The following is a 27720-nucleotide window of genomic DNA, read 5'->3' on the forward strand; positions in this document are numbered from 1 at the left end:
AAAAAAAAAAAAAAAACGGCGAATAAAGCGGAGGGGACAAAAATACTCCCCTTCCACTGACCTGCACTAAACCAAGTAAAAAAAAGTCCAAGGCCGCCATATAAATATCAAACTCATAAGATGACCAAACCAAGTGAAAAGGAGAGAGAGACAGTGATTGAAAGTAGCAAGATTAACTTACGCGCATCGATCACAGAGCTCGGCAAAGTCGCCAGTGCGAAGACGCCATCCTTTTCTGGAGCGCTCAGGCCTGAGTTCCTTACAGTCGGAATTATGGCATGGTCTAGAGGAAATAGGAGAGGAGGAAGAAGAAGCAGTAGTAACGGCCGACGACATCAGAGCCCTGCAGTAGGAAGAAGAAGTCGAAAAGCTCAAACCCTAGAAAGAGAAGCAATATATATATATATATATATATATAGAGAGAGAGAGAGAGAGAGAGAGAGAGAGAGGCGTGCAAGGAGAGAAGAAGAGGAGAAAGAAAGGGAGAAGAGTTGGAAATGGTGGTTGCGACCTGATCTGCAATTATCATGGGACGACGAGCAAAACAAGATGCCTATGAAACCAGAAGAGGGAAGGAGAGAAGACAGCGACGTATTTAAACGAACCCAAAAATAAAAAATAAAAATATATTATTATTTTAGTCAGTACAATACAATCAGTCCACGAGGCTTCAAAATCACGTCGAGTCGTGTCCTTTTTCTTTCTTTCTATTATTACTAATTATTATAATTCTAAACTATATTATATTCAAATAATATGCTAAACCTAATTTATTTGCTAAATTATTAAAACATTATTAAAATTGATTTGGACGTAAAATTTAAAATTATATATAATAATATCAAATTACTTTTTAAAGTCTTACAAAACATATTAAACAAACTGGAAATTTAATATACCTTCGAAAAATGTTTGGTATTTTTTTTTTTAATTAAAAAACTATTTTTCTTAATTTTCAAAACACGAATTGAATTTAAAAACAAATTATAAAAATTATGTATTCCAACATTTAATTTATGAAAGCAGGCCAAAACATGTAATTAAAGATATTTTTAATTGCCACGTGGCGCATGTAGAAAGGTATATATATATATATATTCTTTTTTTGGTTTAGAGTGAATAATAAAGAATGCATGGCCCGCCAGACTATTCGAACACGCGCGGGTTTGAAAAATATATTTATATATTATATATATATATATATATATTTTTTTTTTTTTTAAGACAAACTAAAATTAATAATTGAATGACTTTGCTGGCAAGAGAGCTGTTTTAGGTTACAGTTGGTTGAGAATAAAACCTTCTGCCAAGTTTATTATAGAAAATAAATTGTTTCCATAAATTTTATTTTTGGCAAACCGTTACTTTATATATTCTCATTGTTTAAAAAATTAATTATATTTTCTTTTGTATCTCTCTAAAATAACCCACGTGCTAATTTAATGCATTATTTAGTAATTGTGCACTTTTATTCTAAAAAAAATGTACATTTACATGTATAAATATTGTATATTTATTTTGTGACATTTATAAAGTGATAAAATGAGACTTTTTTTTTTTTTCAAAATCAATAGTGTATCTTGGGATTTTAGTATAAAGTTTACTTTTAAAACTACAAATTAATTTAAGGCTAAAGTTAATGGTTTATGACTTTCTCTATTTAAAATTAACTCGTATTAATTTAAATTATATAAGTTATTTTAGGGTTCAGGGAGAAGGTCACAGTAACAAAATATTTATGGGAAGAGTGATAAAATTACAAAGTAGGTAGGACCCACCACATAACGGCGTTTCAAATTGATGTAGACAAATGCTTGAAAACGTTTGCACGAGAATGAAGCTAGTAACTACGTTATAACAGAAAAATAGGTTTGGTTTAATTTAAGCCCAAACCGATAAAAATATCCATAAATTTGATAATTTATCTAAAATACCCTTTCGATAATAACTATTTTAAATTTTGTAAAAATGACTTTAAAAAAATCTCATATTAATTTTGGATGAAAATTCTTTAAGTTTTTAATAGTAGTTAAAAAATATTCTTAAATTTTAAAAAGTTTAGTTAATATTTTTTAATTTCTTAAAAAAATCTAAGAAAACCTGCCGTTGCTTCCAATTTTGTCCTCTATGTTTTAAAAATTTTAAATTCTTACCATCATAACAAAGATTGTTAATTAATATATTTTACGAAACAAATTTAGAGAAGGAAGGCAAAAATGAAATTTAAAAACGTTAAGGGAAAAGTAAAACATACCGAACAAATCAACAGTAATTGACATATACTTCTTATATGAATTTAAATTCGGCAGCAAATGAATTATGAATGCAACATGTATGGTAAAAAAACTAACCTTGTGAAAGCCTTATCTGATAAGGATGAATCCACCGGAGTTGGAGGCCCCACTTCAATTCATAAGCATCACAAATCAAAGTTAGAAGAAAAAGGGTAGGGAGTGGGGCATCAAACAGTATGCAAAATGAGTGTTGTCATCAAGCTCATTGACTTAGATGGTACCCGAAAAGGCCAACCTGCATTTATATCACAGTACAGTACTTGATTGGTTTTTGGTGCTGCTCATCAAGCTGCAAAAATAGAAAATAGGGCCATACAACAATAATAATAATTCGTTCAGAGTAATCAGAGAGTGAAGTACTTAAAGATTTTTTGTTCCACCAGATTGAAATTCATGTTCTCATGTCTATAAACAGTAGTGAAACTGAAACAAGGCCAATACCATCATAATTCAATAAAATTTACCTGTAGAGAACTCAAATAACTGACCATAGCTGGTGTATTACGCCTCTACTTATCTTGATATCTACAAAAGCGCCTGCTCCTATGGCGAGAGAGTCTTAATAAATGCCTAATTTCATTGATTCCAATCACTTTTGTACTACACAAACTGCCGGGTTCACCTACTCGTTTCACATCAACTGTACAGTAAAAAAGGATTAGAAAGCAAACTTCCATTTACCAATTTGGATTCTCGTGTACTTCACTTTTGTGAACTGGAACCTGCACCTAACATCTAAACAAGGTCATGAATACCTTTAATTTGGTATTAATATTTGTGTTTGTATTATTATGTCCTTAGTCTGTAACAGAAACACTTAATCAATGTAAGAGAAATCAAGAACAATTATGAACTGAAAATTTTCCAAGACGACAGTTATGCACCCAATTTTGCCACCTCTTAAATTGCTATATATTATTTCTTTACAGTTGAGGGGGAAAAATCAGGGTTGTTTCCTCTTCCAAATCAGCAATAAAATTGGATCAAGATAATCTGATTTGATCAATCCCTACAAGGGGAAAATAGAGTAGCTAACCCTTGATGCATGCTGATTTGAAGTTTATCATAATTCATAAGAGTTTTCTGACCACTCGTGATAGTTTCCCTCCCCAAAGCTAAGACCTCTCCATCTGCGTCTATAATTCCTTCTCTGTTAGGCTCCTCCACCCGTGTGCCAGGTGTCAAAATAAATGCTTTGACCTACAATTAGTTGCTCAATATGAAGAAAATCTCGAGAAAAAACTGAAAGACCAAAATAAGAATCTGATAAAATAATTTCGCAATGCAATGCAAGAGGAAACATTCAAGGTTTCTGTCACAAATCACAGCTTAGCAAGAGATGATTGATAGAAGATAGAAAACGTCAACATAAAACTGAAATATGAACCTTGATATATGTAACAAATGGTGACTTGACATGCCTTCCATTATTCAACTCAGTCATCAACGCTAGCAAGGATAATTTTGGGCAGTCTCTGATAATAATCAAGTCCAAGAAACCATCTGACATCTGCATATCAACAGACAATAATGGTATTATACGTCATCATTAAACACACATAAGATAAAGTGGTAAATTGTAGCATTCTCAAGTACCCAAGTTAGAGAACTTTGCAGTGGCAAACAACAGGTAACTTGGCAATTAAACCCATGATATTAAATGCTCAACAAGTTTCCATACATGACTTTGACAATGATATAAGGGGTAAATCGACATTTCCATTATATGTAAAAAAATCATTCATGAAACATAAAAAATAAGCAACAAGATATAAATATTATATAAACAATATAATATTAATACTTTTCTGCACACAGTTACTCAGGTGTTGAAACATCACTAACAGTAAATCTGTCAACATTCATAAATGCTAGAACCGTTCAAAATAATGAACGGATGCAAGATTCACATCTGGGGAATCAGGATATGAAGAAATCACTCAGTCTTGTGGCAACCCAGAGGAGATGATTTAATTTGCTAGCTTTCCCCTTGGCAGTTTCAGGCGGAAATAGAAGTTGCCAAAGAAAATCGAAGTCATAATTTGGAATTGTTATCTTTAACGAGAGCCTAAATGATAAATTTCAAACTAGACATCCAAAATGGTGTCTCCTATGCAAAGGTCATGTATGGAAATTGACACCCATATGTTCATTGTAGGAAAACAACATTATTGCAACTATATTGCAATATCAAGGAGAATTTCCGATTAATATTCAAACAACTTCACAAAACAAACTAACCTTAGCATCTGGTGCTGCCATGGTGTTTTCAGCTCCCCAAGGTACATTGTGAAGCCAGACTGAAATAAAAGGTCCGTCAAATTTTCTCCAATTCAAATCCTTCAAGTTGATATTAGGTCCTTCGTACCCATGCCGCCGAATATTATCGGTCTCACCATCACTTTTGTCAACATCTACTACGCTAGCAGTTTCATAATCGTACCTCGTCGGCTCTCCATAATCTTCAAATCCAGGTGCAGGTACAAAAGAAACACCACCTTTGTAGTGCCTCAAACTTATAATTCGTTGAAGAGCCTAAACACAAGAAATACTTAGCATTGTGACACCAATTATTCACTTTTGCAATGATATGAGGGAACCTCAGATGAATTTGAAAATCACACAATGCAACGGGTTACTGATTAATTCTAAACCAGAGATTTCTGCATCGTAGACATAAACTCACCAGAAATTAAAAAAAACTAAAAATACATGAAGATTTAAAATTATAATATGCTCACAGCCAATTGACCTTTTATTCTTAGAGATACTACATGTCATTCACTTTTTAGTTTGTTTGTTCTGTTGTTCATAACTATTCTTACTGAGTTTACAAACATGTTGTGACGTAAAGAGCATCAGAAGAACAAATCAAAATAAATTGTGTATCAAACATATCTTCTATGATTTAGTCATACATACATAAAAATCTAACCGAGCACTTCCCATCCACCTATATTTTTCCGACTCAATGTCAATATCTGCTATCAATCCTGAAATGAAGCAATCGTTGATGAGTGGGCAAACTAAAGTTATTTCATATAACAATCAAAAGCAAAAACCAGAAACAACAGCATCGGCAAAAAGAGAATTTTACATTTTCCATGAGAAATAGAAAAATTAATCTCAACTACAGATCGAATTAAAGAGAGAGATTTTATATTAGACTTACCCCAAGCAAGCATCAACACTGAAAAATGTTTAACCTCTCCTTGCGAAATGGTGGCAACATCCAATGAACATTTATGGCCTGCAAGAAATTAAAATTTGCAGGAAAAATGCTTCAAACATATAGTAAAAGAAGATAAAAATTAGAGATGGGGGAAAATGATAGGGAAAATAATTGACAGAACTATGCATACCCCGAATGATGGCAAGAGTAGCATTGCATGCTGTACAAGGGTCACCGATTGAATGAAGAAGTGATTTCGCCATTCCATTTCCAGTGCCTATGCATTTATAAACCCCAATAAATACTAATAGAATTCTCGTGTCCCATCATTAGTATGTTAGCTATCAGCGCAAGGAACCCCAATAAATAGTAACAGAGAGGGAATATTTTTTCGTTAGTTGAGGAGGAAATATAATGAGATTGAGTACAATAAGACACGACACTCAAATTCTTTCACCAGAAATGATTCGGTATAGGCATTACAATTCACACGCACAACAGAGCTAAGAGTATGGCACCTGCAGGCACTACTCCTAGAGGTGTCTTTATTGCATCAACCCAATCATCTCTCCTCAGCAGTCCGTTTATTACCTACTAAACAATGTGAAGCTTGTCAGAATGAAGAAACATGGGGGAAAATAAAGATGAAGTCATCTATGGAAACAAGAACAGAAGAAAAAACAAATGTGACAATGAGAAGGCTAAAGCACCTAGAATGTAGAAAGACCATAAATTTAAGAAGCAAGAAGGGGAGGACGACAAACCTCTACCAAGATTCCATCACCACTAACACAAACAATACCATCGTATTCGGTAAGATCCAACGAATAAGCAACCTCCTCCGCATGCCGCTGATATTTAGTCTCTAAAGTTAAAATCAGATGAAATGAAATTAATAAAAACCCCTATTAAATGCTAAAGTCGAACTCAAAGTGAAATTATTACAGAACTCTGGGAAGTAATCCCACCTTGCAGTGTGACAACGATTTCGGCATCGTCAAGAATAGGCTTCACGTCATCTAGATAGATTTTATAACCAGCTCTTCTCCCACCGAATGGGTTAACGAAAACAAACAGCCTCTTTGGACGACCTGGGGGGAACATAGATGTCACTATTCCAGAAAACAATGGGAAAAGAATACTAGGCAGAACGAGCTTGAAGCACTAAAAGCAATGGCGTTCCCTTGCTTTGCTTACGAGAAATCAAAAACCAAAACAATGCATACAATTAATGCCTCCGAATTTAGAGATCACGGAGGATTCTCGGACTCTTAATCAGCCAAAAATCTAACGCACCTTACCATATGCATCGTATATTCATCCCTATACCGAAACTAACATATGGCGACAGGAATTTGCAAAGAGAATCATCGTAATAAGAAGAGTTTCCTTTTCTTTCCGTTTCGAAATTAAGCCGAATGAATAGTATTAAGAACGAAGAATTAGATTATGAGTTTCATTAAGCTCTTGAGAGATTGGAGGAGAGAAACCAAAACATTAAATCATCAAAGCAACCAACAGGCAGAAACAGATAATCCCTTCTTTCCATGCATTTCCTAAACTACCAAAAACTACCAAAGTCAATATCAAAACCAGGCAGGATTCCGGATGATAATATTACCAAGCAAATCAACGCATTCACGGAGCTTCAGACACCAAAGCGCCCGCGACTCCTCAGAAAGTGGTTGAAACACAAACTCCTTCCTCACCAAACCTCCACTGCTCCCAAAGCACAGCAATCCACCAAGGTCCTCCACGAGAGCTTTGATCCTAATATTCGGACCATCCGTGGAGAATCCAAGAACCTCCTTATCAACAGACAAACTCCGTTGACCTTCCTCCAACCACCGAAGACAACCGTCAGCTGTGAGAATCATCGGCGTGACGCTTCCATCGGGGAGGAGAACACGGTGGTTGAGGATGGGCTTTGAATCTCCGGATTGATCCATCTTCAGAACAGAATCGATTAGGAAAAATCGTCTGGATATCGATCTCTTATACGTATGTGCTCTATGTTGTGTGGATGGTGGCCGGCGGAAAGACCCAATCAGAGTAAAAGAAACATGGGCGTTTAGACAGCAGAGGTGGGCTGGCCCGGCTCGGAACTGAGAAAGACCGTAGGCTGGACGACGGTTAACTAAGCAAACCCCCGGTTGGTTCAATTTTCCAACACGATTTTACGATTTTTTATATTATTTTTTGAATCCGTGCAAAACACTTCTTCTTCTGTGATGATATAAATAACTGCATACATAAAAATGGGTTTCGACCTTTAAACACATTTTAGGGAGAAAAAAAAAAAAAATCAATACACATTTCTAAATTATCCAATAAAACCAGATTTTATTTTCCTGTATTTTTACAAAAATATTTAGATTCTTAAATTAATTATTAAATTTGGATGAACAACATATAGTTATGTTCACGAGCTCTTTCCAAGTTCAAAATTAGATTATATTTTATTGTAATTTTTTCAAGTTCAATATTAGATTATATTTTAGTCTTGTAATCTTAAATTTGCGTTTATTTAGTTAATAAACTTACAGAACTACAAACAATCGAACTTACCATTCTTTTTAATAAATACAAGATCGAAAATTCAGAAACTAAATAGATATAAAAGTTTGGATTTGGATTGAAGCAAAAAAAATAGATGAGCACAACACGATAGATAGGTCCATCCGTATCCAGAAAAGTTGCACGCTTGGAATGAATTGATACCAAAAAGTTGGAGATGTTCTTCTTTCTAGGCTCCAATCTTCACGTGCCATTATCCTTCACAAACATTATTGGACATGGGCAGCTCAGTGCAATGGAACTGCCGCCTTCCTGCGTAGGGATGGATAGGTATTTCTCACATTCTCACATCCTCTGTGGCCCCACCTGCTTCAATTAATGGGTATCCCTATCCAATCTCAAAGATAAAATCAGGGTGACCTCATCGAATATAGTTTTAATATATATATTATAGCTCGAAATCCACTACTAGCAAATATTGTTTTTTTTAAGCTTTTCTTCCTACAAGATTTTTAAAATGCATTTGATAGGGAAAAAATTTTACACCTTTGTAAGGATTTTAACGTGGAATCTCACACATATAGTTTATGTCGTTCTCCTCTCCAACTAACGTGGAATCTCACACATAGTCTATGTCTCGAAGATGGGAAAGAAAATGTCCAAATACACTGCCCAACAATCAAGTAGGTTGATGGACCAAACTCTTCTTGGTCCATGTGGACCAAACTCTTCACGCATGAACCTACAATTAACAACAAATTTACAGGTCAATTCAATCAAATTAGGCATCAGGAAAACGCTTAATTATATCAATTTTAGATTCAATGTTCTTTTCAAACTAGAATTACTTGTCCATTAGACCTCGAGATTACAAAAAGTTCGAGAAAAAAAGAAAAAGTATAGCCATAGGCATTAGAAATCACAACTTACAACTTACAACTTACTTGGGTACTGGAAAGGTGGGAGATCCAGGCAATCAAATCCCGCCGCAGTCGCTAAGTCGAAGATTTGGCACTAGATGCTTGCCATGATTTGGATTGACATGCTTTATACTAGCAAGATATGGTTCAAACACACAAGAAAACTCAGCATTGAGTACAAACTACTGCGAGAAGAAAATGGACAAATAGTTTGGGGAAATGAGCCAGCCAATGAGGTAATAAGTTACTGAATAAAGATCTGTAACAATGTAAAAACCCACGAGTTTTGGAACTGAAAGCCAAAAAGTCACAAAATCCAACCCCACATAACCCCAAAAGTACCTAAAAAAGGATTTGTGGATCAGATGCAGATATAGCTCTTGGCGCAGCATGGCAGCATTTTCCACTTTCCTCTGCTTCAAAAGCAAAATATTTTCTTACAACAACCAGAATATCACAAGCATAATTCATAGCACTCTCTTCAAACCCACGAGGAGTTTGAAAGAAAGAGACTAATAGAAGAACATACCTATCAATACTCACAAGATCATGGGTCCAGGCATTAACCCAAGCCTAACCCATCATGGTGCATTGCAGTGCAGTTCCCATTTTCCTCTAGTTCCAAAGCACAAATTTTTCTCACAACAATCATAACTTACAAGTACAATTCTTCCAATCCATGTAAACCAGCAATGGAAATTCAAGGGCACGAATATAAGAATAAATAAATAAAAGAGGGATTCATCTCTTCAACAGAAATCGATATTGAAAGGAAAAAAAAGGAGCACATTCCATTCATGAAGATAGTGAATTTATGCAGTACGACAAAATCAATAAGCCTTTATTTACACACACACACACAAGATTGCCATTAACATTCAAGTACCAGCAGTAGGCAAAGCGGCCATGAATGAATTATAAGAAGATTCAAGATCAAAGTGAAGCTGCCGAGCCTGCTGCTCAGTTAACTCATCCGCCGCACCCATTTTCGAAAGTCGTCCAAGCCACTCCTTCATCTTCGTTTTCCCTTCAAAATCCGGCGGCAGAATGGTCAATTTGTTCAGTGAAGCAAAGAGATCCGAGAGCAGGGGGTGCACTTGATCCACAGCTACCATATTCAGTTTCAATGAATCCATAGCTGTAATAAAGTTCTGCACACACTCCGCCACAATGGCGGCGGAGGTAGTGGAGGAGGCAGCGGCGGATGCCCTGTGCTCCACCGTCGCAGGCACCCCAGAGATCACAAGACGATTAATCGCCGCTGGACAGTCCATTTTGTATGTGTCTGCAAATCGTTCAATACTCGGGACTGTGTCTTTGAGCGTCGAGGCCAGGGTTTTGAAATGTGCAATGAGTTTGAAGCATTCAGTCTCATAATCGGAGGAGGAGATAATGTCACGGACGTAAGCCTTTTCAAGCTTTTCAGTGGCCTTAATAATGGCGTAGAGCTCTGCAAAATTGTCGTACATTTCTCTCTCGCGCTTGTCGTTCCAAAGCTTGACCTCCATTGAAGCAATCTTCGAGTGCGAATGGTGAAGAGAAATTAGCGATTCTATATTACGTGAAGGATTGGAGAAGAGAACGGGACACGCGCAAAGAGAAAAACCTTCCTTCACTGAAGAAAACACAGAGATAAAGTAAACATAAATCCAGAAAGGTTCAATTCCACAAATCAACACTCAAAAACCACAAAATACAACCACAATCAGTTCAATCTAGAGACGCGAGGAAGGAAAAACAAAACATAGGTTCTTGATTGGAGCCAAATCAAATTGAAAAACACAATAAACCCTGAAATCGCAAAGAAATACAGTAAAATCATCAATAGAAACCGGATCTAGAAAAAAAGAAGACAAAGATTTTCGTAGAACAAGAGGCAAACAACAAACAAAGACTTGTAATTCATGATTTTCCTTCGATTTCTCGGCAGCCAAACAGAACAATCAGTAACAAGAACAGGGGGGAAAAAAAAAGTAAGACAACGAATCAACTGAACTGAGCGAGAATCAAAAGGAAACAGACAAGAAGAACAGTCTAAGAAGAAAGGGAGATATTAACCCTTACAAGAGAAATAGAGGCGATTTGTGAATGGGAGAGACGGAGGAGGAGATGAATAAGAAATCTGGAGAGAGAAAGAGAGAGAGGGGGGAGAGGGGAGAGATTGCGTGTGGGCTCGCACATATTATTATTGCTGCTTACGGCATCTGCGTGTGGCAGTTGCAAAACAAAACACCCAAAATAAAAAAGGAAAATAAATAAATTCAAAAGTGATTTAAATCGCTGATTCATCTTCTCTTACAGTGGAGCGGCGCAGTATAGTTGATGCAGTCTCACCTCTTTAGGGCCTGGTTACAGTTGGGCTTTTCTAATTGAACAGGCCCAAAACCATATGTGGGCTGGAACGTATTGGGCTTGACAAAAATATCTCGGCCCAAAGACTTAGGGTTAAAATTGTCATTTACTTTTAAATATATTTTTTTACAGCATAATTACTAAATTATCTCTTGATAAATTATCACAGATTAAACTTTCCAGAAATTTGCAACAAATAGCCGATCTACCGCGCCCTTCTTCTTCTGTTCCTATCGACTTCTCCTTTTCGTCTCCTGAAGGGTTTAGGGTTCAGTTATGGAGGATTCTTACTGTTGAAGAGGCAGCCATTAGAGAAACTGCCCTCTTTTTCTGTGATTTATGCGCTATTGAGTTCATTGTACACAATCGAGCTTCGCTGCCTCTTTAACCGAGCCTGCAACTTTCTGATAATTGTTTATCTTCCGATTTCCTCGTGCAATTTCAGTCGGGAAGCATTTTTCACAGTGTTTTGTTGTGGGAGATTAGCCGAATTAGGGCTGTTGTTAGGTTTCTTCCATGTCGATTTCCCAAGATTTATATCCGTCGCAAGATGACCTTCTCTACGAGGAAGAGCTTCTTCGGAATCCTTTTAGTTTGAAGTTGTGGTGGCGCTACCTCATAGCACGAGCAGAATCACCATTCAAGAAGCGGTTCATTATTTACGAGCGAGCTCTGAAAGCCCTCCCGGGTAGCTATAAGTTATGGTATGCATATCTGCGAGAACGCCTCGATCTGGTACGAAATCTTCCCATTACTCATTCTCAGTACGAAACTCTTAATAACACGTTTGAACGAGCGCTTGTGACCATGCATAAAATGCCTAGAATATGGATAATGTACCTACAAACTTTGACGAATCAAAAATTAGTGACCCGAACGCGTCGGACGTTTGACCGAGCCCTTTGTGCCCTTCCAGTGACACAACATGATCGCATTTGGGAGCCATACCTCGTTTTTGTTAGCCAAAAGGGTATTCCAATTGAGACCTCGCTTAGAGTTTATCGAAGGTATTTAAAATATGATCCAACACATATTGAAGACTTGATTGAATTTTTGGTTAATTCAAATCTGTGGCAAGAAGCTGCTGAGAATTTGGCTTCGGTGTTGAATGACGATCAATTTTATTCTATTAAGGGGAAGACCAAGCATCGGCTGTGGTTAGAGTTGTGTGATTTGCTCACTAGACATGCCACTGAGGTTTCAGGGTTGAATGTTGATGCTATAATACGGGGCGGCATTAGGAAGTACACTGATGAAGTAGGGCGCTTATGGACATCGCTTGCAGAATATTACATCAGAAGGAATTTGCACGAGAAGGCAAGAGATATATTTGAAGAGGGGATGACTACTGTTGTTACGGTAAGAGATTTTAGTGTGATATTTGATTCATACTCTCAATTCGAGGAGAGTATGCTAGCTCATAAAATGGAAAATATGGATTTGAGTGATGAGGAAGATGAAGCACAGGAAAATGGTCTCGAGGAGGAGGAGGAAGAGGACATCCGATTAGATCTTGATTTATCAGTTTCTAAGTTTGAGAAGAAGATACTTCTAGGGTTTTGGATGTACGATGATAATGACATTGATTTAAGGCTAGCTAGGTTAGACCATCTAATGGACAGAAGACCAGAATTAGCTAATAGTGTTCTTCTACGACAAAATCCTCATAATGTCGAACAATGGCATCGGAGGATTAAATTATTTGAGGGCAATCCGACAAGACAGATATTGACGTATACTGAGGCTGTGAGAACAGTGGATCCCATGAAAGCAGTAGGTAAGCCTCATACCCTGTGGGTTGCTTTTGCTAAGCTGTATGAAACCCACAAAGATCTTCCAAATGCAAGAGTTATTTTTGACAAAGCTGTACAAGTTAACTACAAGACTGTGGATAACTTGGCTAGCATTTGGTGTGAATGGGCGGAAATGGAATTGAGGCATAAAAATTTTAAAGGAGCTCTCGAGCTCATGCGTCGAGCTACAGCAGAGCCGTCTGTTGAAGTCAAACGAAAAGGTAACTCCAAAAAGCTTTCACATTAGTAATTCTGCTCATGTTTAATTATGTTGCTGATTCTCTCATTTACAGTTAATGGTAATCTAGGTTTTTCTTGTGTTAATGCATCTTGGCGTCACAAGTATTTTGGTCGCTTAGACCAAGGAATTAAATTAGAGGTGATTTTGTAGGATATTTTGAACAATAAGTTAAATTGTTTGTTTCTCAACAAAATAATACTCATTTTAACATGCCTGTATTTGTCATTGTGAATTTAATATGAGCTCAAGGTATATGGAGTAGCCGTAATAGTTACATTGGTTTATGGTTATAATTGCAGTGGCTGCTGATGGTAATGAACCGGTCCAGATGAAGGTCCACAAGTCCCTAAGACTTTGGACCTTTTATGTGGATTTGGAAGAAAGTCTTGGAACCTTGGAGTCTACCCGTGCAGTTTATGAGCGAATACTAGACTTAAGAATTGCTACCCCACAAATAATAATCAACTATGCTTTGCTTCTTGAGGTATGCTAAATTTGGCTTATGTCAGTTTACCTTAACTTTTCTATTCTGTGGACGGGTTAACTCATAATTTTGACATGGTCAGGAACACAAGTACTTCGAAGATGCATTCAAGGTTTATGAAAGAGGCGTCAAGATTTTCAAATATCCTCATGTTAAAGATATATGGGTTACATATCTATCCAAGTTTGTAAAAAGATATGGGAAGACAAAATTGGAGCGAGCAAGAGAACTATTTGAGCATGCGGTTGAAACGGTATGTATAATGAATCTCTTATCCATCTCTTGCATCTCTTTGAATCAATAGAATGGTTCTTATGAAAAAAAGGGTTCTTGTAATTATGCTGGAATGCAATTTTCCTGAAACTATCTAATAGTAATAGATTACAAAAAAGCCTTTTGAATGTTCCATGACAGTTGGAGATCTTTGAAATTTTTCTACTTTGGCTTGGTTTGAAGAAAGTACAAGAGTTCCAAGATGCTTATGAAGTTGTAGTAAAAGTTCTGTAAAGACTGGTGTCTGTAGTTTAAACATATTTGAAGCAAAAATAATGGAGACTTGATTTTTTTTTTTTTTTTTTAAGGAAACAATTTTCATTGATGGAGACTTGTAAATTGCCCCTCTAGCAATAGATATGCATTCTTTTTTTCATTCCAAGTGACTGTCATATGTTCTTGTGCGTCTGGATCTATTTTAGATTATGAAAGTTCTTTGTTTCTGTTTTTGGAAAAAATGAAAATGGTAGGTAGGATCTGTGTTTGGTAGTGTTCTTAAGGAGACCATTTAGGATCTTAAAATCCAGTGTTTCCTCGCCTTTATCTCCTTCTGGAGCAATACTTTTTGAGTATTTCTTGCTTCATTATAACATTCTTTTTCATTTAGTAGATTCAAGGCCTTGCCATTGTTTCGCAGTTGAATGATATACAATAGATATGATGATGCTAACGGTTCTATATTTTGAATGCGCATTCAGGCACCCGCTGATTCAGTTAGGCCTTTGTATCTTCAATATGCGAAGCTTGAGGAAGACCATGGTTTGGCAAAGCGAGCTATGAAGGTCTATGATCAGGCAACTAAAGCTGTTCCAAATAATGAGAAATTGAGCATGTATGAAATATACATTGCCCGTGCAGCCGAGATATTTGGTGTTCCTAAAACTAGAGAAATCTATGAACAAGCAATAGAATCTGGTCTTCCTGATCAAGATGTGAAGACCATGTGCTTGAAGTATGCTGAGCTGGAGAAGAGTTTGGGAGAAATTGATCGTGCTCGTGGAATATATGTATTTGCTTCACAGTTTGCAGACCCGAGATCAGATTTGAACTTTTGGAACAAATGGCACGAGTTTGAGGTCCAACATGGAAATGAAGATACTTTTAGAGAGATGCTTCGTATCAAAAGGAGTGTTTCTGCTAGCTATAGCCAGGTATTTTCTTATTCAACACTTCTAATGTTAACTGGAAATAAGGTCAACTGATAGTACCTCAATTTCATGAATTTCAAGACTGGGGGCTATAAGAGTATGGTGTTATTATAACTAAATCTTACACATTTGTACCCTTTTCTGTTCTTCAGACACATTTTATACTGCCGGAGTATCTAATGCAAAAGGATCAGACACTGAACCTTGACGAGGCAAAAGACAAATTGAAGCAGGCTGGGGTTACAGAAGACGAAATGGCTGCTCTTGAGAGGCAGTTGGCCCCGGCAATTGAAGACTCGGCCAAAGATAACAGCCGTAAAGTTGGTTTTGTGAGTGCTGGAGTGGAGGAATCACAAGCTGATGGAGTATCAAAGGTCACTGCTCATCAAGAAGACATTGAATTGCCAGATGAAAGTGACACGGAAGAAGACGAGAAGGTTGAAATTGCCCAGAAAGAAGTCCCATCTGCAGTTTTCGGAGGCCTTGCTCGAAAGAAGGAAGATACCGATGAGACCAACAGAGAAAAGGATGATGACAGCCATCTTGGTGCGCTTGAGAGAATAAAAAGGCAAAAAAAAGCTTAGTAGTGTTTTGTAATTTAATTAAGAGTTGTGTTAAAATTAATGAATTTTTGAAGGAAATATCAACAAAAAAAACACCCACCCTTCCTGCATTCTTGGGGTTTATGGTAGAAAAGAACATCTTTTTAGGCTATAAATTACAAGTAATCGATTATTTCAAACTGAGATTTATTTCATTCCTCCCTAATTTAATCGTTTTCTCTTGGAGTTGTATCAACAAAGTGCAATTAAAGGAAAAACAACAAGGTGCATTGACAATCCATGTCCATCATGGGGCAAGCAGTATCTTCCCAATATGTTTGCTACTCTCCATCAGCTTGTGGGCTTCTGCTGCTGCTGACAAGGGAAGATACTTGAAGATCACAGGCTTCACCTTGCCTGCTGCAATGGCTGGCCAAACTATCTTCTCAACTTCACTAACAATGACTGCTTTGTTCTCAAGAGATCGGTTTCGCAACCCAGCCGCTGCATACATGATACATGATGCTTCGTCATTGAAAGATTATGTTCCAGAAAAGATGGAGGATACGAGAAAAGACCAATGCTTCGAAAACGGGTTTATCTCTTTTATAATGTTCCACTTTAGTTTGCATTTGAAGCATATGATCATATATTGATTTTTATAACATTTTGTATATATATAACTCACTTTAACTCCTATAATTACAAATCAGTAGAATGAGTATCTGATTTGGAGGGCATGAACAAAAGCTTCTTTGAATATACGCTCAGACTGTAATTTATATCAACAAATCTCATTTAGAATGATCTTACCCTGCACGGTGAGGCGTTTCGCAAACAAACTGCGAAAATCTAGCTGCGTTACTGCTCCTCCCATGGTTCCAATAATAAAAAGCCTTCCATCTAAGTTTAAGCTTTCAAGGTTGCGCTGAAAGTATGGGGCTCCAATGCTATCGAGAATAACATCCACACCTGTCAAGGCATAAAGTTCAGAGCTGCAATCTTAGGAAGGAACAAGCATTTCGGAAATGGAACCTTTAAAGACAAACCTTTTCCATCTGTTTCTTCTTTCACTCGTGCAACAAAATCTTCAGTTTTGTAATTGATGCATACATCTGCTCCAAGGTCTTTGCAAACAGCTAATTTCTCTTCACTACCTGGCGACAGTAGATTCAAAAACATCAGGACAAACTCAGGAACCGATAAAAGTAGAACGTATTCGCTGTACCTGCAGTAACAAATACTCTTGCTCCTTGGTATTTAGCTATCTGAATGGCAAAAGTACCAATTCCACTTGAGCCTCCATGAACCTGAAATTTGAATACCCTTTCATTCATGATGGCAATACATAAATGAATTCAATTCTGATTATAACTGAATCCATGTTTATCAACACATCCCCAATGGCGACATTCTTCTTTCTTTGATTTTCCTTTTCAGTCTTTTTCTATCTCACCCAAGTAAACTAAAACCAACATGAATTTTTCCAAAATCATACCAACAAAGAAGTAAATCTAAAACCAACATGAAGTTTTCCAAAATCATACCAACAATGTCTCTCCCCTCAATAATCGACTTGTCATAAACACAGTCGACCAAACGGTGCATGCCACCTCCGGAAGACTAGCAGCATCCTTCAAGGAAACACCAGGTGGAATTGGAAGTACTTGCCCAGCTGGGACAGCCACTTTCTCGGCATATCCGCCTCCAGCAAGAAGAGCACATACCTGTGATGCAGCAGTATGTTGAATGTTCAGATGCTAATGATTTCAATTCCTTGAAGCATATAGTATATGAGGAATTGTTCCCTACGCGTAAAAGATCACTAAAGAACGTTTTGAATCCTTAAACGAGAATTATAAAACTCTCTGATGTTATCATTTCAAAGAACAAGAAACAAGAGGTGACCTAGGGCACAATATTGGGCATTTACAGAAGAAACAGACTTATCTAATTCAAAACAATTCCCATGCAACAAGATGAACTAGAAATGAATTCCTCTCGCGCCATTAAAACACAAAAACCTACCCTTAAGACTTGAAAGAGAAAAAAAAAACTGAACTCAGAATAATTCAAGAACACTGCAACAAGATAAACTAGAAATGAATTTCCATTAAATTCATAAATGACCTGATTGCCGATCTTCCAGCGGGAGACGTTTTTCCCAACGGCTTCGACGATCCCAGAGCATTCGAGGCCCAGAAACGGACTCGCACCCTTGGGCGGGGGATAGAGGCCTTTCCTCTGTAACGTGTCCGCCCGATTCAGGGCAGTGGCTTCCACCTTGATCAGAACCTCATCGTCCTTGATTATTGGGTCCTCAACCTCCTGCAATTGAAGAACTTCCGCCTCGCCGGGCTCGCTAATCACGATAGCCTTCATTGTTTGTCTGCTGGTGGAGTTCTCAAATCACACGCCGAATAAATTCGAAGAACATATTCTATTTCATTTATTTTATATTAATTAAATTACAATTTGTTTATTTATTTATTTGTAAAGTTAAATTAACAAAAACAAATGAACATAAATTATATATATATATATATATATATATTTATGTATTTTTTAAGTATCGATATTTTTATTAATTTAACTGATGTAATTTTTATTATTTTTTTTAAATTGTATAATATGTTTAATAAAAATTAAAAGTTTTAACTTCTAAAATTTAGACCCTGTTTTTTTTTTTTTTTTTTTTTTTTTTTTAATAAAAAATATATTTTGGCATTAAATAATTGGAAAAATCACTTGTTAACTAACTGTCATTTTCTAGATTTACGCTCTTAACCTCTTATTGGCTGAGAGGCAAGCGTCGAAGAACGAGTATAATTTTGCAGGCGAGCTTCAGAGCCGACGGTCAAGTAGGTGAAGTCGGAGCTGCAATCACTGGGAAGAGTAGGGTTCCGATTTCACTGTGTTGATTACGTATTTTGGTGCTAATTGCGGAAATGGGCCAATCTGAGCTTTGCTTGATCGCGAAAGCGTTCGCATTCCTGCTACTTGTACCTGGAATCCTCGGCTGGGGAAAAGAGGGTCACTACCTAATTTGCAAGATAGCGGAGGTAAGCATCTTCGAGTTGTTTTTAAGCATCTGTTGCGTTTAATTTTGTCAAGCTTATCGATGTTACAAAAGGTTTATAGGGAAGGATTATAGCTGATGGGATTTTGGTTTCGGATTCTTGAAACTGTAGCTATCGCAGTTATAATAGCGTAGGCCAGGATTCATTACATTAAACATGGTGAAGGAGAGAGGATTCTTGTGAAATTTGGTTGGCTATTAGAGTACTTTTTGACCCATTTGGATTTTTTTTGCATAAAAACTGAAGTAAATTCTTTTATCCACTATATCAGGTCCTTATTAAGCTAGAAACTTTTAGTGGGGAGTTGTTTTGGAGCTTATTATAACTTATATCACCCTATGATTAAGATTGCAGCCGTTGGATCCTGTAAAAATTTTGTTGTAGACAAAATCTGATGTCACTTCCTTTGGTTTTAGGGATATTTCACTGAAGATACTCTATCCATGGTCAAAGAATTGCTTCCAGCTTCTGCTGAGGGAGATCTTGCGGCTGTATGCTCCTGGCCTGATGAAATTCGATGGAAGGCTCATTATCGCTGGAGTAGCGCCTTACACTATGTTGACACGCCTGATTTCTTTTGTAATTATAATTACTCGAGTAAGTTTAGCTTTATGGTATTTTCAGTTTCTCTTGTGGTCTATTATGCCATATAACTGTTTTATATCATGCTTGTTGTTCACGAGCTTTAAGACTCAAATTCGTTGTTGAACCACAAGATCAATACTGAAACTGAGACATTTTATAGCTCATGATCACATAACCGATGCATCCTCTAAAGTTGTGTTATATGGCTAAGGTCATCACTGCCTAGCTGATTCCTTATAGTATTATTGTGAGATGCCACATCAGTTGGAGAAGGGAACGAAGCATTCCTTATAAGGGTGTGGAAACCTCTTCTTAATAGATGCGTTTTTAAACCGTGAGGCTGACGGCGATACGTAATGGGCCAAAACGAACAGTATCTGCTAGCGGTGGGCTTGGACTATTACAACTATAGTATCGATGTCTTCTTGAATTATAATTTTCGTATGCATCAGAATCTAAAATTTTGACTGAGAGCAAATTTGTTTTTCAATTCAGGAGCAGTAGCCTGCTGTTGCCTTTCTAGCTTTGAAACATCTAATGTTGACAACTATGAAGTTAACGAAAACCAGTCATTCTGAATATGTCATATACAATGGTCATTAAATTCAATTGAGTTTTGATTCCGTTCATTCAATGAGGCATTTTTAGTTGGAAGATTTAACTCTAATAACTAATTTTCAATACTTGAAACTCGAAAGTGCTATTTTGACAATGTCTGCTTGTTTAACAGTATTCTCTGCTTAATATAGGAGACTGTCATGATACTCATGAACACAAGGGTAGATGTGTGACTGCAGCAATTTACAACTATACTAGGCAACTCGAATCAGCTTACAAAGAGATGACTTCAGAAATTAGATGTAAGCATCGTAGATGACTAACGTTGTATGTATACACTTTTCGAACGAATGTCACTTACATTTACATGATATTTTCAGATAACTTAACAGAGGCTCTTATGTTCTTGTCCCATTTTATCGGAGATGTCCATCAGGTTTGCTCTTTCTCAGATCTGAACTTTAAGGCACATAGATAAATCGAAAATATGAAGTGCTAGATTCATGAAACTGATATAAAAGCAAAATTTAGTGCTCTGAATATAGTTGAAATTCACTCAATGGGCTATTCTCAAGCTGCTCATCCTTTCCAAATAAGATTTCTTAAAGTTTGATTAGTAGTTTCGTGTATTAATTACATAGATACATTATAGCCTCCAATAGTGGAGTCTCTCACCTTTTTCTTTTACAGCTCTAAAATTCTATAATATAATGCTTTTTGAAATTCTTCAGCGGTTCTGGTTTCTTGTACCTACTGCATTTTTCGAAAAAGAGTCGATTAATCCACAATTTCGTCTCTTTACATCTGATTTTCCTTTTTCAATGGCAGCCCCTGCATGTCGGTTTTGTTGGAGATCTAGGAGGTAATTCAATAACAGTCCGTTGGTACCGTAGAAAGACTAATCTCCATCATGTAAGTGTCAATTGGTGATTTCAACCCCCTCCCACATCACAAGTACCCTCCTTTACTCTCTATTCTTCCTGCACCTGTAACCATTAGACTAAAAACACAAACTATCTTCAAAGGTTTCGTCATGATGGTTAAAACTTCAAGATCGGAGTCCCATGAAATTCTGCAGAATGTTGTGGTTTTTATTCATCTGGTATTGAAATAGTTTTGTCCATAAAAAAGAAATAGTTTTGCTTCAGGTATGGGATAATATGATCATTGAGTCTGCCTTGAAGACATTCTACCATTCAAACCTTACACTAATGATTCAAGCCATCCAAACCAACATTTCGGTAAGCCTCCTCTTTCTACTTTTATGTCCTTATATACCTTTTACGACAGGAGTAGAACTTGTTTTTCTTATATTGTACTTGTTGTTCTTTTTCCTTATGGCATCATCTTTTTAAATTTCTGAAGGGTGAATGGTATAACGATGTCTCAGCTTGGAGAAATTGCGCACTGAACCATACAGCCTGTCCTAACCCGTGAGTTCTCATTATTCTTATCCCTTATCCATATATGATGAGATGCTAAAATTTGAAGCCATGTAGTCAAATGATTCCTCTGCTATCATACAAACATCTTTGATTAGTATACGACTGTGAGATGATGCTTGTGATAGAGAAGGAATTGTCTTGTTCATGTAACGGCTCAAGCACACCGCAAGCAGATATTGTTCTTGTTGGGCTTTCCCTCAAGGTTTTTAAAATGCGTCTGCTAGTGAGAGATTTCTACACTCTTATAAAGAATATTTCATTTTCCTCTCCAACCGATTGGGATCTCTCAGTTCATGTCTCCAAGATTTCAAGCAGCAAATTATAACATGTTGCTGAGACAGTGAGACTTAAGATATCCTTTTCTTTAGTTTGGAAGGGGAGAAATATATTCAGAGGATGAAAAGTAACTTTCATGTTCCTACCCTAAAGTTCTTGGCATAACAAAATTTATTGCGGTGCTTCTTATCTTTCAGGTATGCTTCTGAAAGTATTAGCTTGGCATGTAAATATGCATACAAGAACGCCACTCCAGGAAGCACACTAGAAGGTATGGCTTCTTTATCACATCAACTTACCAATGCTGTGGTTATAAGTAGGTGGAACAGTTCAACTCTTTTCCAGTTTTTGCTCTGTGATCTTAAGCTTCTTGTATCTATTGAATTTAGAGTTCAGTGGCTGGCTGCCCAAATAAGCAAAAGTTCTATTGTTTGTTGCAGACAGTTATTTTCTCAGCCGGCTGCCAATCGTTGAGAAAAGGTTAGCACAAAGTGGCATAAGATTAGCTTCTACCCTCAACCGTATCTTTGCTTCTGAAGTAAAAGTGGCTGAAATTTGAAGGATCCATTTCTACAAGTCATTAAAATGGTTGAGAACATGAATTGATTAGTGTTCCATTCTCGTGTCTTTGTATATTATACTATTAACTAGGACAGTCGTGTAAACGAACATGATATTGAGGAATAATATGATTGCTGATTTACTGCTTTTATTCTGCATCTTAAAGATCAAAGCCCAGAATGCTGTCTAAGTTCATAGAATAGACAAACCCTAGAAACCCAGTTTTGTGACGGATTCATAGGAGATAACGAAGTGTCAAACTCAAACATCCGATGTGACATCCTCTGACAACGCAGACCACTTTTATGGCTGCTTTCTAGAATGTGGAAAGACCAGTTTATTTACCAAGAATCTTGGTCCATCTGAAGTCGTAGTTAAAACAGTGGAGTGTAATTGCAAAGATGGCTTTTTTGAATGTGACAGCCCAAACCCACCCTAAGCACATATTATGTGCTTTGGTCCGTTAAGTATCAGCATCATAATTTTAAAGTGCATCTACTAGGGAAAAATTTTTCAACCCTTCTAAAGAATGTTTCGTTACCCTCTCCAACTGAAGTGAGATTTCACAAAAAAGAAGCTGACATATTCACATTCCAGAAGTTCTTACATCATTAAACGTGGAAAAGATGACAACCCGTTTGGCATGTTGGTCTTTATTCTTCATGTAATACATGTCAATAAATCAGCTCTACAGTGACAGAACACGACTTAAACATTCTCATGGTCAACAGCCATCTCAGACTACCTCGTGACTCATGTCTTTCAAATTTATAACTTGATTACATGGGAAAAAATGCATTTTTAGAAATGTATGGAACACAAGGGGGAAAAGTAACAACATTTTGGGAACTATGTCGAGAAGAAAGTGTCAGAGAAGCAGCCGGAGGTGGCAGGTGGTGGCTGCTGCCTTTTTTGTTCCGGATACTTTCCCGGAAAGTCCTTAAACTTCTCTCCCCATTCCCAAAACTCCTAACTTTTGCAATAAAATAATAACGTAATAAATGACAGAATATTCGGAGACAAAGCAGAATTACTTTCTTGCACCCCAAGTTTTCTGATCTTGGTTCTTGGGTTGCTATCCCTCCCTGTCTTTTTGCAGCCGTTTAACAAATATAACACATGGCTATTAATACTTTCCTTGCATAAAAGAAACCCCAAATCAGTTTCTTCCTAAAGGGCTCTCCACGTTTCTCGGATTTGCTCGCCGTCTCCCTTAGCTCCCATCAGAAGGAAAAAAAAAAGTGATCTTCTGCTCTTCCTGCATTTGCTTTCCTGTTTATTTTATTTGCATTTAACAGAGTTACCCTTTTTTTTTTTTCTATGTTCTTCATAACTCTTTCACCATTGTCCTGTTCTTTATTGGGTTACTAATTACATGTTGTTTTTTCCCTTCTTTTCTGTATCCTTAAAGAATGATTTTGTTATGGAAGTGTATAAATATAAAGTGTTAAGTGGCTTCTTTTGTAGATCTGTTGTCCTTGATTCCATGGAAGTGGCTGCATGTGTTTGTCATAATGCTTGTCACATTCTTGTCCTTTTCTTTCTGTGTTATTTCCAAAAAGAGAGTGAAATTTTAGGAGCTTGTTACTGACGATGCTTGTAATGCCGTGGAGCTTGGAATGATGGGAATTTTTGTTGTCTTTTTCATTGGTTATTTAGACATCTAGGAGAGTGCCCTTTGTATCTGCCACCATTTGATGAGCTGAGCAAAGTTGTCTTTTGTTTGCTTGTCATGTAGTGATGAAATCTACTTTCTATAAACTAGACTAAGGCTCTCTCACGATATTTGCTCATTCTTATTTCTTTTCAATTGTAGCAGCTTAGTATAACGAGAAAAGGAATTCCCAAATCTTGTTGTCAAGATGGTTTTATCAAGGATTGCCAAGAATGGACTGAGAAGATCGGGAAGCACATTCAATAAGCATTCACACCAGAAGAATCCATATCCCCAAGGAGCATCAACATATAAAAGCTTCATCCAATCATTCAACCCTGCCACTACAAATGCCTATGTCTTGAACCTTCCTCACATTCAAAGAGTGAACCCCATGACTTTTTGGAGCAGGGGAATAAGTACAACGCCACAGCGTCAATTTCCTTCTGCTGAAAGGGTTGTAGAGGAATCTGATTTAGAGTGTGATGAGCCATCTTTTTGGCCTGGACTAGAAGCAACCAAGCCAGGGGAAAAGCCAAGGGTGGTCGTTCTTGGCACTGGCTGGGCTTCTTGCCGTTTCCTCAAGGGACTTGATACAAACGTTTATGATGTTGTTTGCATATCACCGAGGAATCACATGGTATTTACTCCTCTTTTGGCTTCAACTTGTGTTGGAACATTGGAATTTCGCTCTGTGGCTGAGCCTATCAGTATGATACAAACTGCATTGGCAAAGGATCCCAATTCTTACTTTTATCTGGCTTCTTGCACTGGCGTTGATACAAATAAACACGAGGTGTTCTGTGAGACTGTTAACCATGGTGAACTCCCCCATGAGCCTTACCAATTTAGAGTGGCTTATGATAAGCTTGTGATTGCTGTTGGAGCTGAGCCCTTGACTTTTGGCATCAAGGGAGTGAAAGAACACGCCTTTTTCCTCCGTGAAGTAAACCATGCTCAAGAAATAAGGAAAAAGCTTCTTTTAAATCTAATGCTCTCTGAAAAACCAGGTTATCTCGCCCATCTTTGTTAACAGATGTCCCATTCTGTCACTCTTAGTAATCAGCAAAGTAACTTTAGATGCTACTGTTTCCTGCAGGTATATCAGACGAAGAAAAGAAACGCCTTCTTCATTGCGTGGTGATCGGAGGCGGACCAACAGGCGTCGAGTTTAGCGGCGAATTGAGCGACTTCATTATAAGGGATGTTCGAGATCGTTATGCTCATATTAAAGATGACATTAAAGTTACACTAATTGAGGTACAAAACATTGTTAAGAAGATACAATATTTGTAGGCTTTGACACTTCTTTGACACTTCTTTTCACAAACAGGCAAATGAGATTCTGTCTTCTTTTGACTTCGGGCTGCAAACATATGCAACAAAGCACTTGACCAAGGTAGTACAGTCAGCATCAGCTCTCCGACAAGTTTTCTGCTTAGAATCTGTCTGTTTAATAAAATTTTTGTTTTGTTCATCAGTCTGGCGTTCGCCTGATGCGGGGTGTTGTAAAGGAAGTTCTTCCTGCGAAGATAGTTCTCAGTGATGGCACTGATGTTCCATATGGGCTCTTGGTATGGTCTACGGGCGTTGGTCCCTCTGAATTTGTGAAATCACTCGATCTTCCAAAGGCCCCTGGCGGAAGGTATCTATCTATAAGCTGAAGATCCCACAAGCCCCCGTCTTCTCGTCTCTTCTAAGACCTTTTGTGTAATCCCACGTTGGTTGGAGAGGAAAACGAAACATTCCTAACAAGGGGTGGAAACCTCTTCTTAATAGACACGTTTTAAAATCATGAGGTTAACGACAATACATAACGAGCTAAAGCGGACAATATTTGCTAGTGATGGTCTTAGGTAGTTACAAATAGTATTAAAGCCGCCCAGTGTACCAGCAAAAACCTGACCTCCAAGGAGGTGGATTGTAAGATTCCACATTAGTTGGAGATGCGTTTTAAAACCGTGAGGTGCTAGACAATATTTGCTAAGGGTAGACCTGTCTAAGGGTAGACTTATGCGATTATGCTGGTTCGTTTCTTTATACCACTGTCTACAATAGTTTTCAGTAAAAGCTTTATAATGTTAAATGCAACAGGATTGGCGTGGATGGATGGATGCGAGTTCCATCAGTGGAAGATGTTTTTGCAGTTGGGGATTGCGCTGGTTTTCTTGAACAAACAGGAAAACCAGTTCTTCCTGCTCTAGCTCAGGTATGCAGCAAAAACACTTGTTTTATTTATACCTCATCATCACAAAGTTAATGGAATTTCTGGGTTAAACAGGTTGCAGAAAGGGAAGGAAAGTATCTTGTAGAACTATTCGACAGAATTGGAAAACAGAACGGAGGCAAGGCTTGGAGTGCAAAGGACATGCCTTTGGGTGACCCTTTTGTGTATAAGCATCTGGGAAGCATGGCAACAGTCGGGCGTTACAAGGCTCTTGTCGATCTACGCCAGTCCAAGGTTAAAACCATTCTTGCTTGATTCTTCTTGATTTAAACAAGAATGTTTGTGGATGATGAATTGATTTGTGGGTGTTGTTGGGTATTAATAGGATGCAAGAGGCATATCACTTGCAGGCTTCCTGAGTTGGTTCATATGGCGATCTGCATATCTGACTCGTGTAATCAGCTGGAGAAACAGGTTTTATGTGGCTGTCAATTGGGGTACCACTCTTGTTTTCGGCAGAGACAACTCCCGGATTGGTTAAACCCAACAAAATTTAGAGTTTTCTTTTCTTTTACTCATGTTCTTGAATTCTTTCAGTTTTGGAGAAAAGTTGAAAAAGCAATAAACTGATGTTGATATCACTACTACAAATTTACAACCTTAATCTCTTCGACCTCAAAATTACAACATGTTTCTGTTATGTACAATGTTATTGTTGTTGCTACTGTTGTCTTTCTGACTTACAAAGATAGAGGTGAGAGTTTGAGCCAACCCCACCATGATCCCCATCTTCACTTGCCCTCTCTTCGGGATCAGACGCCCAGAAACTCTCCGACCGCCGTTGTTCATCACCCTACCCTCTTCACCCATCACTGCAAATTTCTTCTATAAACAGAGAGATGGTTTGTTCTTGTTGATGAAGTTTTGGATACTCAAAAGCCTCCATGAGATGGGTTTATTTATAGACCCAAAATTATTTGTAGATAAGCATTTTCCTTTACTGATGGATGAACTTGCTTGCTACGCACTCTGTAATACCCTCTTTTTAAAATCTGTTTGTAGGTAGTCTTGGCTTTTGCACAACAGCTGTGTTTTGGATTTTTATATATGTGTGAAATTACCATTCTCTCCACCCGGATCAGACTGGCTTAGGGGGGACATTTTGTAAAAGCCAAGGGTGTTTTGGGTTTTTCAGGAAAAGAATGGGATTCGACCGTAAGAACAGGATAAAGAAGAATCATGTAGTAGTTCATAAAAGAATGATTTGATTGATTTACTAAGAAAGTTTTTGGGGTTTTGTGCTTTTGAATCCATTTTGACCAAAACTTTAAAAGAAAAACGTGTTTAATGGCTTCCACTAACAATAAATAAATAAAGAATCTGGCAGGTGGAGGCTCCCCTGACCCACACCTAAGGGGACACGCTGGCATTTTGTTCGCTTTACCTGAACCACATGGCACCTCTCCCGGCAATACCAGCCGCCGGTTTTATTTCTTTATTAATTTACTAAATGAGGCACCGCCGCCGGGTACTGTGGTTGCGCAATTGGAATGGCGGAGGTTCATGTATTTTATTTATTGAATCATTTTATATTATATTATATAATTCATTTATTGATATAAAAATACGTGGATCATGCTTAAGTATTTCTTTTTTAA

The 27720-nt window shown here is 37.4% G+C and overlaps 7 protein-coding genes and 1 long non-coding RNA gene across 11 annotated transcripts in view; 3 read left to right on the plus strand and 5 right to left on the minus strand.

The window, feature by feature from the left end:
* Nucleotides 1-616, minus strand: part of LOC111478103 (B3 domain-containing protein Os07g0563300) — a 9176-nt gene extending 8560 nt beyond the window's left edge. The window contains 2 exon segments of the mRNA XM_023122203.1: nt 182-343; nt 512-616. Coding sequence (XP_022977971.1) covers nt 182-336 — 155 coding nt within the window. The 5' untranslated portion in view covers nt 337-343; nt 512-616.
* A 2037-nt stretch (nt 617-2653) lies between these two features.
* Nucleotides 2654-7646, minus strand: LOC111478387 (sphingosine kinase 1). 2 transcript variants are annotated; one of them, XM_023122609.1, is made up of 11 exons: nt 7088-7646; nt 6435-6557; nt 6231-6331; nt 5985-6057; nt 5657-5743; nt 5467-5544; nt 5217-5287; nt 4536-4829; nt 3682-3804; nt 3331-3494; nt 2654-2934 (listed from the first exon to the last, which is right to left on the minus strand). In XM_023122609.1, exons 1-11 carry the CDS (start codon nt 7413-7415, stop codon nt 2931-2933), a joined length of 1446 nt encoding a protein of 481 aa, XP_022978377.1. In that variant the 5' UTR covers nt 7416-7646; the 3' UTR covers nt 2654-2930. The 2 variants fall into 2 exon arrangements, with proteins under 2 accessions (XP_022978377.1, XP_022978376.1); XM_023122608.1 differs by lacking the exon at nt 2654-2934 and having other exon boundaries at nt 3040-3494.
* Nucleotides 7647-7992: 346 nt separating this feature from the next.
* On the minus strand, nt 7993-9426 carry LOC111478076. The gene is made up of 3 exons (XR_002717399.1): nt 9246-9426; nt 8921-9088; nt 7993-8725 (listed from the first exon to the last, which is right to left on the minus strand). It is a non-coding gene; the product is annotated as an uncharacterized LOC111478076 (long non-coding RNA).
* Nucleotides 9427-9641: 215 nt separating this feature from the next.
* LOC111478075 (vacuolar protein sorting-associated protein 28 homolog 2) lies at nt 9642-11080 on the minus strand. Of its 2 annotated transcripts, none has more exons than XM_023122164.1 (2): nt 10968-11080; nt 9642-10518 (listed from the first exon to the last, which is right to left on the minus strand). In XM_023122164.1, the coding sequence occupies exon 2, from the start codon at nt 10409-10411 to the stop codon at nt 9782-9784; it is 630 nt and encodes a 209-aa protein (XP_022977932.1). In that variant the 5' UTR covers nt 10412-10518; nt 10968-11080; the 3' UTR covers nt 9642-9781. The 2 variants fall into 2 exon arrangements, with proteins under 2 accessions (XP_022977932.1, XP_022977933.1); XM_023122165.1 differs by having other exon boundaries at nt 10962-11057.
* A 363-nt stretch (nt 11081-11443) lies between these two features.
* Nucleotides 11444-15940, plus strand: LOC111477778 (pre-mRNA-splicing factor SYF1). Its single transcript, XM_023121665.1, has 5 exons — nt 11444-13269; nt 13589-13773; nt 13856-14026; nt 14745-15197; nt 15347-15940. Exons 1-5 carry the CDS (start codon nt 11772-11774, stop codon nt 15776-15778), a joined length of 2739 nt encoding a protein of 912 aa, XP_022977433.1. The 5' UTR covers nt 11444-11771; the 3' UTR covers nt 15779-15940.
* LOC111477779 (quinone oxidoreductase PIG3) lies at nt 15927-18182 on the minus strand. Its single transcript, XM_023121666.1, has 6 exons — nt 17867-18182; nt 17284-17463; nt 16965-17046; nt 16786-16893; nt 16550-16708; nt 15927-16240 (listed from the first exon to the last, which is right to left on the minus strand). Exons 1-6 carry the CDS (start codon nt 18116-18118, stop codon nt 16044-16046), a joined length of 978 nt encoding a protein of 325 aa, XP_022977434.1. The 5' UTR covers nt 18119-18182; the 3' UTR covers nt 15927-16043.
* A 314-nt stretch (nt 18183-18496) lies between these two features.
* Nucleotides 18497-22390, plus strand: LOC111478715 (endonuclease 4-like). Its single transcript, XM_023123136.1, has 9 exons — nt 18497-18798; nt 19233-19413; nt 20151-20261; nt 20340-20395; nt 20788-20871; nt 21108-21200; nt 21325-21392; nt 21878-21951; nt 22121-22390. The coding sequence occupies exons 1-9, from the start codon at nt 18685-18687 to the stop codon at nt 22237-22239; spliced, it is 900 nt and encodes a 299-aa protein (XP_022978904.1). The 5' UTR covers nt 18497-18684; the 3' UTR covers nt 22240-22390.
* Nucleotides 22391-23154: 764 nt separating this feature from the next.
* LOC111478795 (internal alternative NAD(P)H-ubiquinone oxidoreductase A1, mitochondrial-like) lies at nt 23155-26720 on the plus strand. Of its 2 annotated transcripts, none has more exons than XM_023123264.1 (8): nt 23155-23482; nt 24058-24905; nt 24995-25155; nt 25229-25294; nt 25377-25540; nt 25990-26104; nt 26177-26356; nt 26448-26720. In XM_023123264.1, exons 2-8 carry the CDS (start codon nt 24104-24106, stop codon nt 26601-26603), a joined length of 1644 nt encoding a protein of 547 aa, XP_022979032.1. In that variant the 5' UTR covers nt 23155-23482; nt 24058-24103; the 3' UTR covers nt 26604-26720. The 2 variants fall into 2 exon arrangements, with proteins under 2 accessions (XP_022979032.1, XP_022979033.1); XM_023123265.1 differs by having other exon boundaries at nt 24061-24905.
* The last annotated feature ends 1000 nt before the right edge of the window (nt 26721-27720 follow it).

The sequence above is a fragment of the Cucurbita maxima genome, unplaced genomic scaffold, assembly GCF_002738345.1.
Source record: "Cucurbita maxima cultivar Rimu unplaced genomic scaffold, Cmax_1.0 Cma_Scf00004, whole genome shotgun sequence".
NCBI lineage: Eukaryota > Viridiplantae > Streptophyta > Magnoliopsida > Cucurbitales > Cucurbitaceae > Cucurbita > Cucurbita maxima.